Source organism: Schistocerca americana, chromosome 11 (assembly GCF_021461395.2).
Source record: "Schistocerca americana isolate TAMUIC-IGC-003095 chromosome 11, iqSchAmer2.1, whole genome shotgun sequence".
NCBI classification, from domain to species: domain Eukaryota; kingdom Metazoa; phylum Arthropoda; class Insecta; order Orthoptera; family Acrididae; genus Schistocerca; species Schistocerca americana.
Window position 1 is genome coordinate 206,906,734 of NC_060129.1, and position 18,218 is coordinate 206,924,951.

Consider the following 18,218-nt stretch of genomic DNA (forward strand, 5'->3'; position numbering starts at 1 on the left):
AAAGTTTTCAGAGTCCAAAAGCGCGTAATACGTATTATTTGTGGAGTAAATTCACAGACATCCTATAGAAACCTTTTCAAAGAATTGGGTATACTAACTACTGCCTCTCACTATATTTACTCCTTAATGAAATTTGTCCTAAATAATGTATCTCTTTTTCCAACAAACAGCTCAGTTCACACATACAATACCAGGAACAAAAATGATCTGCACGAAGACTTAAAAGCCCTGACTTTAGTTCAAAAAGCGGTCCACTACTCCGGAACACTCATCTTCAATAATTTGCCAGCAAATATAAAAAATTTAGTTACAAATAAAGATCAGTTTAAAAGGGGCCTGCAAGACTTACTAGTGGCCAACTCCTTCTACTCCACTGACGAAATTTTTAATAGAAACAAATGATGTATTGTATTTATTCATACCATTAGTAGTGTTATTTAAGCTTTAAAAAAATGACATGTTCCACATCCACGAGGATCTCCTCAACACACACACCGATTCCTTGCTACAGGAGAGGGTTATGTTAGGTTAGGTCAGGTCAGGTCAGGTCAGGTCTCCAATCTTCTTAATCTATTTTTGTATTCAGGGTGCCTCACGTTGTAGAGCGTCTCATCAGCTCCATACACCTCTATTAATTTTGTAGTTGTCGGCACACACCAATTGTATTTATCGGCAATGGTTATAAAAACACTACAGACGACAGAACGCTGCAGCGATACTAGCGCTCCATGCAGTGACATGTCACACTGCAGTGAACAGAAGACAAGCAACTTCTTTGATCAAATCTACAGCGAGGCCCTAGATTTGATCAAATATTGGACAACATTTGATTCCTATTACACCATCAAATATCTTTGACAAAGATTTTTGACAAAGATATTTGAAAGTGTAATACCGGCCTTACGTGTGTTGCCTAACAATATACACCTTTTTGGACCAAAACAAGTGACTTTAAATCTTTGCAACGATTATCCTTATTTTCAGTGTCGATTACATGAACTTAGACGTCAGTTTGAGAAAAGAGATATACTTTTAAGTGTCAAATTTTATTAAGTAGTAAATATATTTGTAAGTGGTAATTAATGTACCTAGTTCCTTAAACAGAGCTCTGCAGGATATGCTAGAGTTCAGGCCACAAATAATTCTCATTACACGTTTCTGGACCCAGAAACTATAGCTGGGCTCAACGAGTAACCCAGAAAATAATCCCGTACGACATCACGGAACGAAAGTAAGCACGATGTGCCACCTCTTTTATTTTTACGTCACCTGCGACCGACGGCATTCGTGCTGCAAACAGAGATTCGGTTTAGCCACTTCGGCAGTTCTCCTCCCCGTCAAATTTATTATCGAGATGTAATCTCGAGAATTTAACAGTCTCAGCTGCTTCTCTCCGTTCGTCGTCATACTTTAGGCACCAAGTGGTGGAAAACATCTGTGTGTGTGTGTGTGTGTGTGTGTGTGAATTACGAAACTAGAATGGGATGTACATACCAAGTTACAGATCTTTTACTTAAGAGTTCAAAACTGTGTAAATCTGGCACCACTCGGTTCTTCAAAAATTGATATTTTCACCTTTCACTTTATCGTGTGTTTACTGCTGTACTACATTCACATTCGGGCACCGACGGTTGAACCCGCCGGCCGTGTTAGGTCGAGGAGAGAGGGGAGGGGAAGGGAAGGGAAGGGAAGGCAGTAGAAGTGTGATGCCGACTCACCGGCAGTGCGCGACCTCTGCTGCGTCTCGGCGAGCGGCACGGGGCTGCGAGGCGTCGCCGGGGGTGGCGTCAGAGGCGGCGGGGACCCGGGCCGCCTGCTCGCCAGCGGAGACCCCGGCTGGCCGCACGGCGCCGCACCCGCCGCCTTCAGCTCCGCCAGGTACGGAGGCGCGGAGTACACCTGCGACACGGGACGGGACCAACTCTGAGGTGGCGAGCAGTACCGTAGGATGCGATTCGAGGAACTGAGGTGTACGTACATTTTACATCTGTAATCTCTCTCTTCGGTCTCTCCACGGTGTTAATTTTTCATAGCCAGTTTTCGAGTCCGATACCTCGTCAGAGCATTTTCCTTCATTTAAAAAATTGAATCTAGTTGCTGGCCGAACATATAGTGCCTCTCAAAAATAAGGACATACGGAACAGCCCACCGTTCACGTCAAGTAAATTTTGAGCCCTTAATTTATACCAGAATGCAGTCATTCGGTAAATTTCATCAACGTCGCCTTCTCGGGTTATCGACCAAGTCGCAGTGTCGTGTCGTCACGACGAGTTTCCCGTCTGTCGGGTTCGTCTCCAGTTCGTCCGTCCGACGTGCCGAACAGTCGACTCCTCTGCCGAGGGCCCGACCGGTGTGGCAGTCGCGGTCTCACGACCGAAGGTGGCAGGTGGGCGGAGGGAGGTCCGGGTGTCAAATCTCAGAGCTGCTAGCCTATTTCGTCTGCGGCCTCTGCCCATTTCACATCGGACTCTCACCGACACATATTTGCCGATGCCACATCCCTCGCATAGCTCGGTCGTGAACTAATGTCCCAGGTGACGGCACCGTGTGCCGTTCGGTCGTCAGACAGGTCGTATAAATACGAGTACGCCACTATCTCGTCAACTCTGACAGTGTTTTCCGACTGAGATCCACACGGTACTCGGCATTAGCAAAAATACCTCCACAGCACCAGGATTCGACGCCCAGAACCCCCAGGCAGCCCCACCACCCCTCACCAGAAGTGACGTCCTCCGAAGGCACCCCACCGCCTATCCGTCCAACCCTCGACAGAGGAATCTGCTATCCACCGGCTACAGTAGGAACGTCGTGACGACGTGACACCGGGGCTCGGCAAATCGACTGAGAATATTTTATTTGTGAAAAAAGTTGAAAGTTCATTTAGAGGCAAAATTAATTTAACATTCCAGCCTCCAAGCACCATTTATCACTACCCGAGAAATTTAAAAAATGGGCTCCCGAGTGGTTCCCGTCACCCCGATTTGACCTGAGTCACTTCTGCTCCATAAACATTCTACAGGTGAGATGGCACAAATATTTCCTTATTTAAAAGAACTTTTAATACACTTTGCTGTCATCTTCAGGTCTAAAACAATCTTTCCTTTACAAAATGTGTTCCTTTCATGTCTGACCTCGTTCCGAGTAGTCATTCGGATAAAAAGAACAGCACATTATAAATGTTTCGTCATAACAAAAATATTCGAAAAACACCTCTCGCAAATGACTGCGTACGTACATCACTCGTCCGTTCTACTTCTACTGCTACGCGACTCAGATCCCCCGTTCGTGACGGGTACTTACCGGAGGAGGGGCGGCGAGCGGCCCCCGGCGCATCGGCGACGGGCAGTCTGTCGGGGCGGAGACGTCCGAGGGCGGCGCGGGCGTCGGTGCCGGGGGCGGCGGGCGGTAAGGCGGAGGCGGCGGAGGCAGAGAGGCCAGGCTCAGCCGGCTGCCCGACAGCTCGGCCGGCTGCGGCGGCGGTGGGGGCGGCAGCGAGTCCAGGCTCAGCGTGCTCTCGAACATGTCCGGCGGGGGCGGCGGCAGCTCCTCCTCCACCTGCCAGCAGCGTAGTAGTGGTACGCGGTGAACGTCAGTGCTAGAGAGACGTTCGGAGGCTACGCAGATGTAGCTAGTTAAATTGTAAACTCGAACTGGGTCGGGCAGTCGAACAGTACGTGCGGAACGGTGCGTCCGTCGGGTTCCGACAGTGCCCGACCGTCTCTGAATTGTGCCACGGGGCTTCTACTGTACGAAGGGAAGAGTCGCCGTCCGCTCCGTTCGGCACACCCCGTCTGACAGACCGTGCCGTAATCGAGCCCTGCGCGTACCGTGAACTTTCCGGCACTGACAGGTAACGATAATTTCGCTATCGTTGCCCGATAGCCTAATACCGGTACAAAAATGTTGTGTTCTGTGCACAGCTGCTTACATTTAATGTGATCTGGGTAATTACTTAACACAAAACTATGTAAATCTTTCTTACAATAAATTTTGTTAAATTTATGTAAAAAATACGTATCAGTTAATCTAACCGATGTCTGTCAGTGACACAATCGATTAAACTCTGTGGCCTACAAATGTAATTGCATATAGAGAGAGGAGTAGTCTTGAGAGGGAGTCTCACAAATAGAGTCCAAATGGACGGACAAGTTTTGTGCAGACACAGTAAGCAGTTAGAATTTTGTAGCTCATTTGAGAGGATAAATATCGTATTATGTGGAAGATGGGTGTTGTATATTTTAGGGTTTACAGATTCCTGGTTGAGAAACAAGCACTGACGAACAAGTTATTATTATTTCATAGCTGAAGTTACTCGACAAACCAAATGGTACTGGAAAATTACACATTTTTCCATGCAGGAAAATACTGAGACCGTTGTACCTCACAGAAGAAGGCAACAAAGCCAGCAAAAGAATCAGCTAAGTAATAAATTTTTGACTTTACCAGTTTCACACGAAAATGACAACGGCCCACACAGGAGTGGATACACCGTAATGGATAGATATTCAGCCAGCACAGTATGCAACTGGCCGCACTTCTGTTATTTGGTGAGTCATTACTGTTACTCCTAAACTATCTCTATGTAATACTCTTTCATCCCTGTTGAAGTGGTTCTCGAGTATTTCAATTTCTACAGCTCTTCTTCTCATCCTGGTACGGCAATGACAGCGTGTTGATGAGCCACACAGTCTGAACTGAAATTGGCGGATCCCTGGCCCCGGTGCATACCTTCTACTCTGTAACTGTCTGTGTAACATTATTAACGGACGTCAGCTGTGCGTATTAGCAGCTTACAGATGAGGGGCATTTATACTATTAATACACCCACTGTCATTGCAATACTTCATTTTTCTGTCTGTGTACAATGCATTTGAAAGCTACAACTTCGTTTTCAAATACTACAATTTTTGAGACTGCACCTCGTCCATGTCATCACCAGGCAGAAAATGTGTGACATAGCTGTTTCCCTCCCCCCCCCCCCCCCTTCATCTTCAGAGAAATGTTTCTGTAACAATATTAATAAACCAGTAAAGCCGGCCGGCTATTTAGTCTGTCGTCAGCTGTCGAGAAGATAATACATGTTCTGACAGTAGCTGCAACTGTCTATTTAGCTTAAAAATGGATCAGAGGATATGTATTAAATTTTGGTATAAAAATAGAATTAAATACAGAAAAGTCATAGAAATGTCAAACATTGCTATTGGTGATTCTGCTGCTAGGAATAACACAAGGGTTTATAAATGGCAGAAGCATTTCAGCAAAGGTCGTGAAGAAGTCGAAGGCAGCGACCGCCCGCGATGCCCTGCCACACTGTCGACCTGCGAAATTGTGGAAAAAAAGGAAAGAAATGACTACGAACAGTCACCGAGTCACAGCTGGAGAAATTACAGCTGATGTTGGCAAAAAAAACTCTCTTACCCAGTGATATTTATGGTGTATGAAGCATGTGACTTAATTTTCTTTTCTTTTTTTTTCCTCAAAATTGTTGAACTTCACATAAGAACAGAGCAATGAATGTGAGTTACTCAGAAGTCACTAGATGAAGTCAAAAACAATGCAGAACTGAAACACATCACAAAAGGTGACGAAATGAGGGCTCGCAAATACGTCACAACTGAGGCTCGGTCATTGCAGTGGAATCACCCCGGTTGGTGAGACAAAAATTGAACGACAGGTGCTCTCAGATGTGAAGTTACACTCACTACGTCCATCGATTTTAACAGTTCAGTGTCCTACGAGATCGAACATTCGATAAGGACTACCACTGGCAAAGTTCGGCGATGTCAGTGAGGAAATAAAAACAGATTTGTGGCAAAACTACGCTGAGCTTTTGCACCACCCTAATGCATTTCATTGCCAGTTCGTGAAATTTTGGCCGAAACAGTACTGCACCGATGCTGCAGCCTATCCCTGTATGACATATTTCTGTTTCCAAAAATGAAGAGGAAAAGAAAAATCTGGAGCACAATGTAACGAAACTAAATTGTAAAATTTCACACACTTCTAATTTTATATAAATTATCATTAATGGCTTAAAAGGTTTCTGTCTCTTTATTGATGTAAAATATTATGAAACTGGTTTCCAACGGGGAGTTAATTTTAAAATGTAATTCAATTTTGTGTAGGTTTCGAAAAACCGTACCTTATATGAGCAAAGCAATAAGTTCCAGAAAGAAAGCATTTCATGTAAACTATACTTGATTAACATTAATTATATTTCAACAGACACTCTAAAACACTTCGTACACATAGTTTTTACTGCAGATCATTTTTCTTGGCCCAGATCCCTCTTCTTCTACTTACTCAGCCTTTTTTCCTTTCTGAGGACCTTGTAGCATAGCACGTAGTAATCCTGTCATGAAACATTAGTGTGTGAACCACAATAACACTGTAAGGAAGTTGCGTGTGGAGGGCATCGGATGAACTGCAAGAGTAAACTATAAGAGTTCTCAGTTTTTGATGTTGTTGAGCAACAGTCATTCAATAACTTTTAAATTAACACACCGCCATTTTACTGTATTGTTGTTTATTTAATTGCGACCTACATTCCAGCCTTTTATGCCATTTTCAAGTGATTGAGTTTATGTCATTAACATATTCTGCAGGACGTCAAGCTCAAAATTGTCGATAAATTAAGAAAAATATTTGCTCTCCATGAAATGCCAGATGTAAAATCATCATCTTGTAAAAGTGGGAGCGTGAGAAATTTAATAAATATATAAATATAACGTGCGCCCACTATTATTTACTGATCTTTTTACAAGACGACCTCTCCTTTTTACAAGACGACCTCTCCGTATTCCGTCAGTGCGTCGACAGCGCTACTGCCGTCATTTTGACGAAACATCTTTACGAGTGAAAACCCCACTCAACTCCTCCGGACCCGAGTCGCCGCCTACACCGACGCTCACGTTTTGACCCCGTGACGCCATACTGATACCGGCACCTGTGTCACCTCCTATTTTAGGCCCTCTCTCCTTTTCTTCTCTCTCTTCTCCTCTACATCCTCCCTTAGTCGTACCGCGCGTATATCGCGGGGCATTCGACACGAAAAGGGAGGGAGAAAGGGGCCACATGTGTGCGGTCGATCACGGTGACGTAGTGCTACGTGTGAGCGTCACCCTTATCTCCGTTTTGAGAAGACTGGTGACTGGAGCAGAAACCTTCCTCTAAAAGAAAAAGGTAAGTGCTCTCTTTGTGAAAAAAGGTAGATAGTAGTGTAGACTATAATGTCTACTGTTCTACCAAACTGAAGGAACACGACACAGTCTGTAAGGTTTCAACTTTGGATGAAGTTTATTGATACCAACGAGCATAAACAAAACTAGTCCGTTCCAAATGTAATTGACAGAAAGAGTAGTTAGTTGTGTGTGTGTGTGTGTGTGTGTGTGTGTGTGTGTGTGTGTGTGTGTGTGGTGGTGGTCACTAATTACTGAAATGATCATTCCGGTAATTCTATCGCAATCTGTTTACGGGTCACTGAGCAACGTATCGACTACCTGACTATTCTGTGATTAATATCTGTTTTATTCAAACCGTAAATCGACTCACACTTTAAGCATCGGGAACACTTACTATCCCTTCCGATAATTCTTTGATAATTATTATTAAGTTAATGTCAATAAATCACAGTCGGTGTCACCCGATCCTTCACGCGACTATAACGTGCGACAGCCTACCGCGTACCTCAAACTTCGCGCCGATATTTCGAAGTCCGCGCGCGATTTGTGTGTAACGAAGTTTGGCCGTGGTTCCCTAGAATATTTTCTAAACCGACTCAGGGTTGTGGAGTATCAGTTCTATGTCCATTCCTAAAAATTACAGAGGACCCGCACTCGATTACGACTCGACCGCGCACTCGAGCAACTCTGAAAATAACGTCCCTCTCGAAGAGAAAAAATATCACACGTAAAGCACCATTGTGATCTGCTATGTCAAAACACATTTATATCCGTTCATAAACACTCATTACCTATTGATCCCAAAACGTATTGTACATAATTAAATTCTTTACTCCACAAATAACTTATAAAATTTAGAAATTATTTACACGTATACTGCATCAATCACAACGACAAAATCTCGACTTCACGGGTTACTACCTGTTTTGAATGTGCTGCTCACAAGGTTATCCGACTGTAATGGACATCCCTACAAGATTATTTCTTAAAGATTTTGAAGGCTACACAGACAATTACCCGTCGTGAGAGTAACACTACTGACAACACAGACCCTGGAGTGCACAGACTGATCGTCTTTCCTATAAAGTCGGATACCTGTACCGTAAACAGTTCTCTGCCTACCCTGGTTCGAGTAGCAGAAGCTTAATTATAACCATCCTGTACTTGTCAGGGTTTCATAATGTTAGGAAAAATGGAGGAGGAGGAAAAGAAAATTTTATACTGCCAACAGGGTCTCGGTACTCTACTGAACAACTGTCGACTTCAGACGTCGATATCGATCAAATCGGTGGTCGTTTTGACGTGACGTGTCAGTACGTTCGTTTGCAAACCCTGTATAATGAAAACTGTGAGCTCATCCACACGACTGCTAAAAGTAATCCATTTAACTTCGGCTACACGATAAATCGGTCAAATCCGAAGGCCGTAAATTTGACTAAATACCTGGGAATTACAGTTAAGAACAACTGAAACTGGAAAAAACACACAGAAAATGTTGTGGGGGAGGCGTATCGAAGACTGAGTTTTATTGACAACCTGGAGTACTCCTGCACAGTGTGGCATCCTTACCAAATGGGATCAGTAGAGTACATCGAAAGAGTTCAAAGAAGGGGAGCACGATTCCTATTACCGAGAACTAGGGGAGAAAGTGTTATCGACACGATACGGGATTTGGGTGGATATCATTAAATCAGAGGCTATTTTTGCTACGGCGGACAGAACCTTCTCACAAAATTTCAATCACCAACTTTCTCCACCGAATGCAAAAATATTTAATCGGTGCCGACGTACGTAGGGAGAAACGCTCGACGTAATAAAATAAGGGAAATCGGAGCTCGCACGGAAAGATATATAAATGTTCGTTTTTTCCACACACTGTTCGAGACTGGAAATAATAGAGAAGTATCGCAAAAGTGTTTCGACGAACTCTCTGCCGGGCACTCCAGTGCGATTTGCATATCCGCAGAGGTGCAGACGTAGCATGCGAGATACGCACCTGTGCGCAAGTTTCTCTTACCTCCGACTCTGCCGGCACAGGCAGCGGTGGGGGTGGCTCCCTGACGGGGGTGGACGAGCTGGACGAGGAGGCGGAGGCGGAGCTCCGGGCCGACCCGCCCCCGACGCTGTGGTGCCGTTTGAGGGTGCTCGAGTTGCTGCCGCCATCTGCGCCGCCCCCGCCGTCCGGTGTTGACGGCGTCTGGCACGACCGCCGCCTCCGCACCGAACCTGCGAGACGGGCAGTCGAAATTCAGTTTTCTGACTGCGATGGACAGGAAAGAGGAAAGGTGGCCACTCGACGGGAGCCGAGAGACACGCGGTGCTCAGACAGAGTGGCAGCTACCGAGCTAACGACAGTCGACGTCCGATTTCTCACCGTCACTGAACACCTGACACGGCCCTCACTGTGGGCTACACGAGTCGCGGTCGGCACTCGGTTGCCGATTACAGGCGACACGGGCAGATTTCAAACAAAAAAGAACGATTGGGAGAAAAACGAGAACAAATAAAAGAAGTCGACAGGACTACAAATGTTATACGGTACATTATTAGAAGTACAAGAATAATTGCATTTAAGCTGATTAATTGAATAAAAATAATAATAAAAGTCGTCCAATTAGATTTAAAAATAAAAAAATTTTGCTGCATCTGATGAGATTTGAACCTACAAGCTTCTACTTGTCAAGTTTATACCTTAACCACTTCACTAGGGGAGAATGTTACATTTATAGCTCTGGTGACCCACTTGTAACGATGAACTGTGGTCTTCAAAAAATTCAGCTTCACACAATGTCGTGTGAAGCTTATCTGATGCGAGCCAATCTCTATAACTACAATAACTGTACATGTGACACTGAATCGTGTCTTGGGCAGAAGGATCCAGTAGTGTTTGGTCAGTGCTGTGCATGAAACGTGTATTTCATTAGCTTTTGTGTGTGTGTGAACAAACCCAGACAAGAGACTGGAAGCAAAGTGATCAATTATTGTGGAAGTTCGGCAACAGCAAATGATTTGGGTGAGAGGCTGAGTGCTCAGATTGGAGGAAACCAGCTCTGGTGAGTGAAGTGTCAAGTATCATCTCATTTGAATCAGACTGTAGTGACAACCGTACTGTGTTACGTGTGCCTCTTTTAAGTACGTACCTGTCTTCCTTTCTTTTTTTTCCCCCCTGCTTCCATTAGTTCTGTTATCATGTTTCAAGTTTTTTTTGTACAACCACCAGATGGCAACTGAGATGTGACACTATTAGAGTTTAAAATTTTATCTAAGTTATTGTTAAAACAGTGACAGGTCAGAAACAGCTGCCGGCCGGTGTGGCCGAGCGGTTCTAGGTGCTCCAGTCCGGAACCGAGCAAGTGCTACGGTCGCAGCTTCGAATCCCGCCTCTGGCACGGGTGTGTGTGATGTCCTTATATCTGCGGTGGTTCATTTACGGGGAAGTTTTTCACGATCAATTACTGCAAAACTTAGCATTCGGAAGAAGGTAACAGAGCAGCAATCCAGTTGTCTCACCTCCAATTCTGAGCCTAAGGTGTACCCCCCAGCAACATTTGTTAGGTACGGAAACCCAATAGTGCACGAATACGAGAAATATTACATCCGTGCGGCTCATCACCAGATAAAATCGTGAGTCTCGGTAAGACGATAAAAACTGCCACTCTCGCTCCTATGCGACACTTACGGGAACAGGATACTGTACGCTAACTGGAAATATAAAAATAATAACGTGAAACCCGTCGAGAATTTGTGAAATTAGAACAGCGTGCCGGAGCGGCACTCAAACCCGGCACCTCCGCCCCTCGTGGGCGAGTGCTCCGCCGACCGAGCGCGACTTGCGACACGGCCTCACGGTACCTCCTCTCTCCCGTCTTACGTACTTCACACGAGTTCCTCGGCATTCCTTGCAAGACTAGCACTCCTGAAAGAAGGGACACTGCACTGAAACTGCTCAGCTGCAGCTGAGGGGATTTCCAGCCTGCTGGGGCCCGCGACACAGCGCTCGCGAGGGTCCGTCAGCTGTGAAAGGCAAAGATTGCAGGTTCGAGTCCCAGTCCGACATATGGTGTTCGTTCTGGTGCACAGTAAAAACTGGTTATCTGGGAACTTTGGTAAAAATTAAGATGGAAAATTCGTGACTTGCTGTGGTCAGTTAATACAAATTGTCACACAAACATGCATACCTTTTCTTTTTCTTTTTTTACAATCGTATTGACCAACTAGGATCACGTTGACAACTTCAGTTCCTCTTCTTCCTTTGTTGTTGTTTCCTATTTCTCCAGTATTCCCTCATGTTCTCCCCACGAAGTCTCTTCCTTTCTTCTGTCCACGTTGTTCCCGATTTTTTATTTCTTCTGCTTTGAAAGCTTTCCAAATTTAGCATTTTGTTTTTAAAATGGTTTCTTTCTGCTATTTGTGATTCTTTGACATTGTTTCTTTCAAGATCTTTTCTTACTTCTGTAATCCACGCTACTGTTGATTTCTTCTTCCAGAAATATAGGAGTATTTGTTTTGTTAGTCTATTTCCATCCATTCGGTAGAGATGTCCAAAACAGGTTAATCTTCGTTTGGCCATTACTTCAGACATTTTCTCTATATTTTTGTAGATCTCCTCATTACTTATTTCCAACCATCTGTAGTTTTCATTGCACCCATTATTTTTCTAGTAATCCTTTTTTCCAGTACCTCTAGTTCGTCCATCTTATAGTTCATTGTTAGGCATTCAGATCCGTGTAAACATTCTGGTCGTATCACTGTGGTGTAGTGTTTTAGTTTTGTTTTTCTAGATATACATTTCTTGTTGTAAATATTTTAGGTCAAACCATATGCTCTCCTTCCATTTTGTTAATTCTTACATCTATTGCAGATTTTTCTAGACCATTCTGTTGTACAGTGTCTCCAAGATATTTAAATTTATTTACTCGCTCTATTTTACCTATTTGTGTTTCTATGTATTTTGGTGCTTTTTTTATATTTGTCATGAATTTTGTTTTTCAGCTGAAATTTTGAGGCCAGTTCTGTTTGCTAACTTTGGGAATTCAGGGATGACCTTGGATTTCCTACTCTTTACAAACACGGTTACTAATTATTACAATTTGAAAAAAATATACATATAAATATTATTAAAATTTTTTGTTATAATTACTGCTCAATCTACTTTATCATTATGCTCAGTGAAACCGAGACAATTTTTAATGAAAGTAAACCGTATTGGCCCAAAAATAAGTCACCACCACATGTAAACCACACCCCTAAATTCAGAGGTGGGGGTAAATAAAAATAAAAGATAAAAAAAATTGCACATAAATAAGCTGCACATTGATTGAGAGGAGAAAAGTTACCAAACATTTATCTGTACATACTTGCAGGGCGCAAGTATTACCACAAACATTTGTCCTAGTATTTGATAGAACACCCTGGCGACATCCTTTGTCTTGTTAATATCATCGCTATCAGTTCTGGTATTCACTTCATCGCCCTCACTCCTACCACTCTCTTCACTCTCTTCCCTCAGTGCATCATCCTCATAGCTGTGCTGCACATTCGACAAGCGGCACCTGTCGAACCCCTCGGAGGTGGACTGACGATACCGAGGACTGCAGAGCGAGAATCCACTCGCACATAGCGGTGACCGGTGACTCCTTTAAGGGCACGGTCTACTTCCGGGAGGCAATCTGGATACATTTTTTAGAGGTTGCCCTCAAACGGCACTTTTACAGTCACATCTAGTAGCTGTAGTTTTCAAGTCATTCCTCCAGGTCTTTTGTCCAGCAAGTTTATCTTTTACTTCAGCAGTTAGATGTCCCCCAAAAACATACAAAACTAATACGGCCCTCTTAGCGAGGGCTCCAGACGTGCGATTCCGAATGTCACACACCAGTTGACCGTCAGTAGCGTCATTATCCGGCCCTTTTCTTCGCAGCCTATCACTGAGCATTTAGTAAATTTTTCTCTGGACACAGTTTTTCTCTTCAGAATGACGTAACGGGGGTAACCTCCTTCCATCAGCTGTAACAGCTATCATCACAGTTATCCCCCGCCCCCGCCACCCCACCTGTTCCCCTCAAGGAGATACTTTTTGCGCCTTTTACGTCTACTGTCGTATTGCTCGGCACGTTAAAAAATACTTGTGGCTCGTCAGCACCTCCAGTCCGACGAAAAGCGTACGCGTGACACCTTTGCAACTGTGTGACGTAACGCTCGAGCTCGATCAGCTTCTCCTCGACACCTGCCGGCTTCCTTCGTGCCAGTGCAGTACTTCGTCTGAGAGCGACGCCACGTCTCTGCACAAACTGACGACACCGACCGATACTCGCACGAAATTCTCATTGTGGCACGTTCGAGACTTTTGCGACTTCCGAGGCTTTCAGTTGGATAATTTCTCGTCAGATAGGCACCCTATCTTTCCTCTTATCTTGCACACAGGAAAGAAACTTAGCTTCCAGTTCCAGATACTTGCCACATTACAGTTCCCTTAACAATTTTATCGACGAAACTGTCCCTTTTCATTCTCCTTCTGAAGAGAGACGACATTACACACGTTACGCTCGTCCAGTCCGTACCTTTTTCTGGCCCCTCTTTCGGTCACAGTTTCGGCACGGTGCACAATTGTAAATCTGTAGCTCGCACCGTAACTGTGCCGAATTCCTCGGCTCGAAGGTGGTTTTTGCTCTACTCGGTCATGCGTGCTGTCACGAAATGGACTTTCTTAGCAGTATCCAAATGCAACTGAATTATATAAACTAACAAAATAATACTGAAAGACCTACACAATGTTAATGTCAATCAAACACTGGTAAAAGTTCGCACTGTCGCGTAAAAAAATGCTCCGTCACCTATTCGAGATACGGACACTAGTCGCACCGTCTTCACATTTGTACGGCAAATGTTTGTAGGGAGACGAGGCAGCAGGTATAAGCCGCACCCTAACTTTTTGAGGATCAAATTCGGGTAAACAGTGTGCCATATATTCGAGTCGATGCAGTAACTAAATAAGTTAGATTGCATGCTCTAAGTGTCCGTATCAAATTTTGTGAGAAACTCAAAAGTAGATGAGGATAATAAAGTTTACAAACGGTAGAAGGTATTACCGACCTGCTCTCTGGACAGTGCCCACGTTGACGTTCACAGAATCTGCCAGGTCGACCGACGGGGAGAAGACGGACGTGGGCGTGGTGGCCGCCGTCGAGGGAGAAGGCGTCGACGGGGTGCAGGCCACCGTCTCGCCCACCTCCTTCAGCTGTCGCGTGATCGACGTCAGCGGCAGCTTCGGGTTCACCGACGGCTTCCGCTTGATCGTGCCCGTCGTCGGGAAGTCGCACTCGAACCTGCGGGCGGAGGCAGGGGGTCAGAACACCGCGGTACTGGCAGGCGGGGATGCCGTGGGGCGTCGGAGTGTGCGACTTGTGATTTCCGAGTATACCTCGGCACAATTCTGTCAGTCTGAACGAATTTTGTCGTAATATAGATTTGGTCAATTTTCTTAAAATAATGGAAACAAATTGTTTGCAGTGAATGGATAATTTGCTTAAATAAAGACGATTCATGCATCTCGAGAAAGTTATTTTTTTCTCAGTACTGCTGACGAGATAACAGTCGATCGTAAGTTTAGAATGCCGATAACTCGGAAATTGGTGGAACTCTAACAAAGGTGATACTGCTAGAAGACTAAAATAGGTAAGCAATTATTCCAGTGCACTCTTATTTTGCTTAGATTACTTTCTATCTACATATCGATTGCAGTCTTTCGTGCAGGGACAAAATTTGGTTACAGAGCTGCTGACAGCAAAACTGGGAAGCTAAAGAAGGAGACAGAATTATTCTATACGGGCAGTCTTTGTCTCTGCATAATACAGTGAGAGTCGGCTGCCTGAAACTTCAATGGAGTGGGGGGTTACTGGGAGGGCAGGACGCAGGGAGGGGCGGGGCGGGAGGGGGGGGGGGACTGCTTGCACCTAAGATTAAATTTTCCTGCAGATACACATGCACAACATCAGTAATTATTTTCTCTTGTGAAAACATTCCCTTTGAAGTGCCAATGCAACATAACGCACAGCAAAGTTGTCTGCCCTCCGTTTATAGCTTTCCTCAACATTTTCCCTCCCTCAGCCCCCTGGAAACAGTCTAATAGTATTGAAACCCAAACATGGCGTATTCACTTATCAATGTTTTCACTCGTCGAGGTTGGTACAGGGTAGTCACCTTTTATCTTTCTCGTGCGAATTTTCCTAACAACTTTCTTATAACAAGGGGACCTCACACACTGGCTCTCTCCAATTTTCTTTGTACTTACAAATTTGGCCGTAAGATTCCGGACGTGAATTTCATAAAGCAGCGCAGCAACACAATTCTAAAAAAGTCAGAATAAAACTGCCTTCGAAGAGTAGACGTTTGGAGTCCTGCCGTATACGAAACGGCTGAAACTCACTGACGGGACCTGCAGTAGCAGAGCATCGTGTAAACTTTTGTAATTGCGAAGTTGGCATTTCAGGTCTCAGTAGGGGCCACATTTATTACTTTTCTTTCAGTTCTTTATTTATTATCACACTGAAATGCTAAATAACAAACAACGAATGATATTTTTGATAAAAGTAACATTCTTATTTATAATTGCTAACTGCATAACAAGAAATTAAAACTTTGATAAGACACACAAAATGTCTGCAGATTCCATTAATAACATTGAAATGTTTGAACTTAAATGATCTTAACAATCTTCTAATTTTCAAAGTATCCACTTTCCTTTAAAAAAAATCCATAATGGTACTGCTCTAGAAAATTGAAAAGTCTTAGCCCGTAAGGTCCCCTCCGGAAAGTCACTCTACTCGTCCCACACCCCGCCACCGCTCTGCTCTCCCCACTGCCGGACCTACACGCACCCGGCAGCCGCCGTGTTGCCGGAGAGCGTGGAGGCGGTGCCGCCGCTGCCGGCCGCACTGCCGCAGCACCCGTCGCTCAGGCAGCCGCTGGAGCTGGAGCCGGTCGAGACGGCGTCCGCCGCCGTGCCCCCGCCCCCGCCGGGCGAGTCCGAGGGCGAGCCCGCGCCCCCGGTCCCGCCGGACCGCGCGCCGCCGCCCCCGAGTGCGGGCGCGATGGAACTGACGGAGCAGGAGCGCGCCTGCGCCAGCTGGTCCAAGTCGTCCTGCGCCAGCTCGTCCACCAGCGCCCGGTAGTTGTCCATCAGCTGGCGGCCAAACTGAAACAGACACGGCAGTCGTCCGTCAGGTGGCGGGCAAACTGAAACAGACACAGTAGTCGCCCTTCAGGCGGCAACCGAACTGAAACAGACACCGTACTTCTCCGTCAGTTGGTGGCCGAACTGAAACAAAACACACTAGTTGTCCATCAGCTGGCAGCCAAACAGTTTAACAGACAACAGTTTTCCACTAGCTGGCAGACAACCCGAAACAAAACACGGTAATCGTCCGTCAGCTGGCGACCGAACTGAAACGGTCGCCGTAGTCATCCGAACTGAGAGACCGAGGCGTCCGCCATCGAGTGGAGGGATGGCTCTTTTAGGGGCGGCACCTCTACCTCGCCGCAGTTTCAGCTCTTACGTTACGGATGTTTTAGATTCTAAAACCTGTGTGGGTAATGAACACAAAACAGAGAACTGCAGCCAGCTACTGGCTCGAAATATTTGTTTATTCCCGTAAACTAGTTCTCAAAACTTTTCAGGTTCACCTATAGACGGGCCACACGGAAATTGCACGCTTATCGCAACAGCGCCGTGCCGACTGCCGTTTCCTTTACGCACACTGTCCGGCTGACGTGGAGGAAGGGCAGAAACCTCAGACAGGTGGGTCCGCCTAAACGTCTTCTCTGCGACAGACCTCTCACTCGGCTGTGAAGTGTGTGCCGTTTTCCCATCCGGCAGATTAAAACTGTGCGCGAGACCGGGCCCGAAACACGGAACCTCACCTAACGAGAGTGACACGATTTACACTCCTTTCGAGGTTTTGCCGCACGTATTACGCTTTAGCAGACCCGAAACTTGACGACGAGGTCTCCAGTTGACGTAGGCGGTAGAAATACGATAAAACTCACCAGATATTCTTCGAGTCTCTGAAGGAGTACGAGTGCTTCCAGATTTGCATCGCTGTAAGTGACTACTGCAGAATGAGAGACACTCAAATTTGTCTTTTCTCCCATCAGTCTTTACGAGTCGAAAGTGGAAATGACTCGGCAGTAGTGACACAATTAGTTTGCTCGATCGATCCCGACGCTTCCTTCGTGGACTAGCACTCCGAGAAGAAACAGTGTGTTTAGTTCTGGGTTTGTAAGTAGTGCGATATATTTTGTTCAGTTTCTCATATTTTTCAGTCAATTAGGCAGTCACAGAAGTGAACTGTATCTTCACTGCAGACTTAATTCCACTCTTCACTGATGAAGGTAACAGACAAATTCACATCTGTGTCACTCTGGGGCAGTCTCTCAGACACACTCTAGTCCAGGCACGATCTCGTACTTCTAAAGACATTCCACGAATATACGGCGAGTTTCATCACATTTTTGCTGCCCGTTTCACTCTGAGAACCTGTCATTAAATTCGACACCTGTTGAATCACGGTAATGCAGAAAACTGTAGAAAAATACATTAGAAGCACTGCGACAAAAGGAACACGTTCTCAGTTCGAGTCCCAGTCTGGCACACAGTTTTAATCTGGCAGGAGAGCTCGCCCTGACGACCGTTTCTGACAGAAGTATTTGATACACTCCGACACAAAATCTCCAGATTTTGTAGTGTCCAAGTGTGATTCAGAGGGATCAGAATGGCAGAGAAGGAGGAAACTGTACTAAATCTACCTTTTAAAAGCACAGGAATAAATTTTACAAATTCACGGTGCTGAATAAAGTGAACTGCTGAGAGTGACAAATGACAGCACTTTCTGTTGTGCTACAGAGTGGAACTGGTTTGTGTCCATGCTCTGAGAAAAGCCCAAACTTTGTGAGCAGACTACCACAATAACGAAAGACGACCGTGTAGTACAAAAGTAACACCGCGACAAACCGCCGGGCGCGGTCCGACAGCTCGTACGCGGC

General features: G+C 45.3%; 1 protein-coding gene across 3 annotated transcripts in view; it reads right to left on the minus strand.

Moving 5' to 3' along the window:
• LOC124553572 (amyloid beta A4 precursor protein-binding family B member 1-interacting protein) overlaps positions 1-18,218 on the minus strand; it is a 528,575-nt gene that overhangs the window by 10,657 nt on the left and 499,700 nt on the right. For all 3 annotated transcript variants that reach the window (XM_047127415.1, XM_047127417.1, XM_047127416.1), the window contains 5 exons: positions 16,055-16,371; positions 14,271-14,503; positions 9,199-9,407; positions 3,301-3,555; positions 1,719-1,899 (listed from right to left, as the gene is read on the minus strand). In XM_047127415.1, coding sequence (XP_046983371.1) covers positions 1,719-1,899; positions 3,301-3,555; positions 9,199-9,407; positions 14,271-14,503; positions 16,055-16,371 — 1,195 coding nt within the window. The remainder of the gene's footprint in view (positions 1-1,718; positions 1,900-3,300; positions 3,556-9,198; positions 9,408-14,270; positions 14,504-16,054; positions 16,372-18,218) is intronic.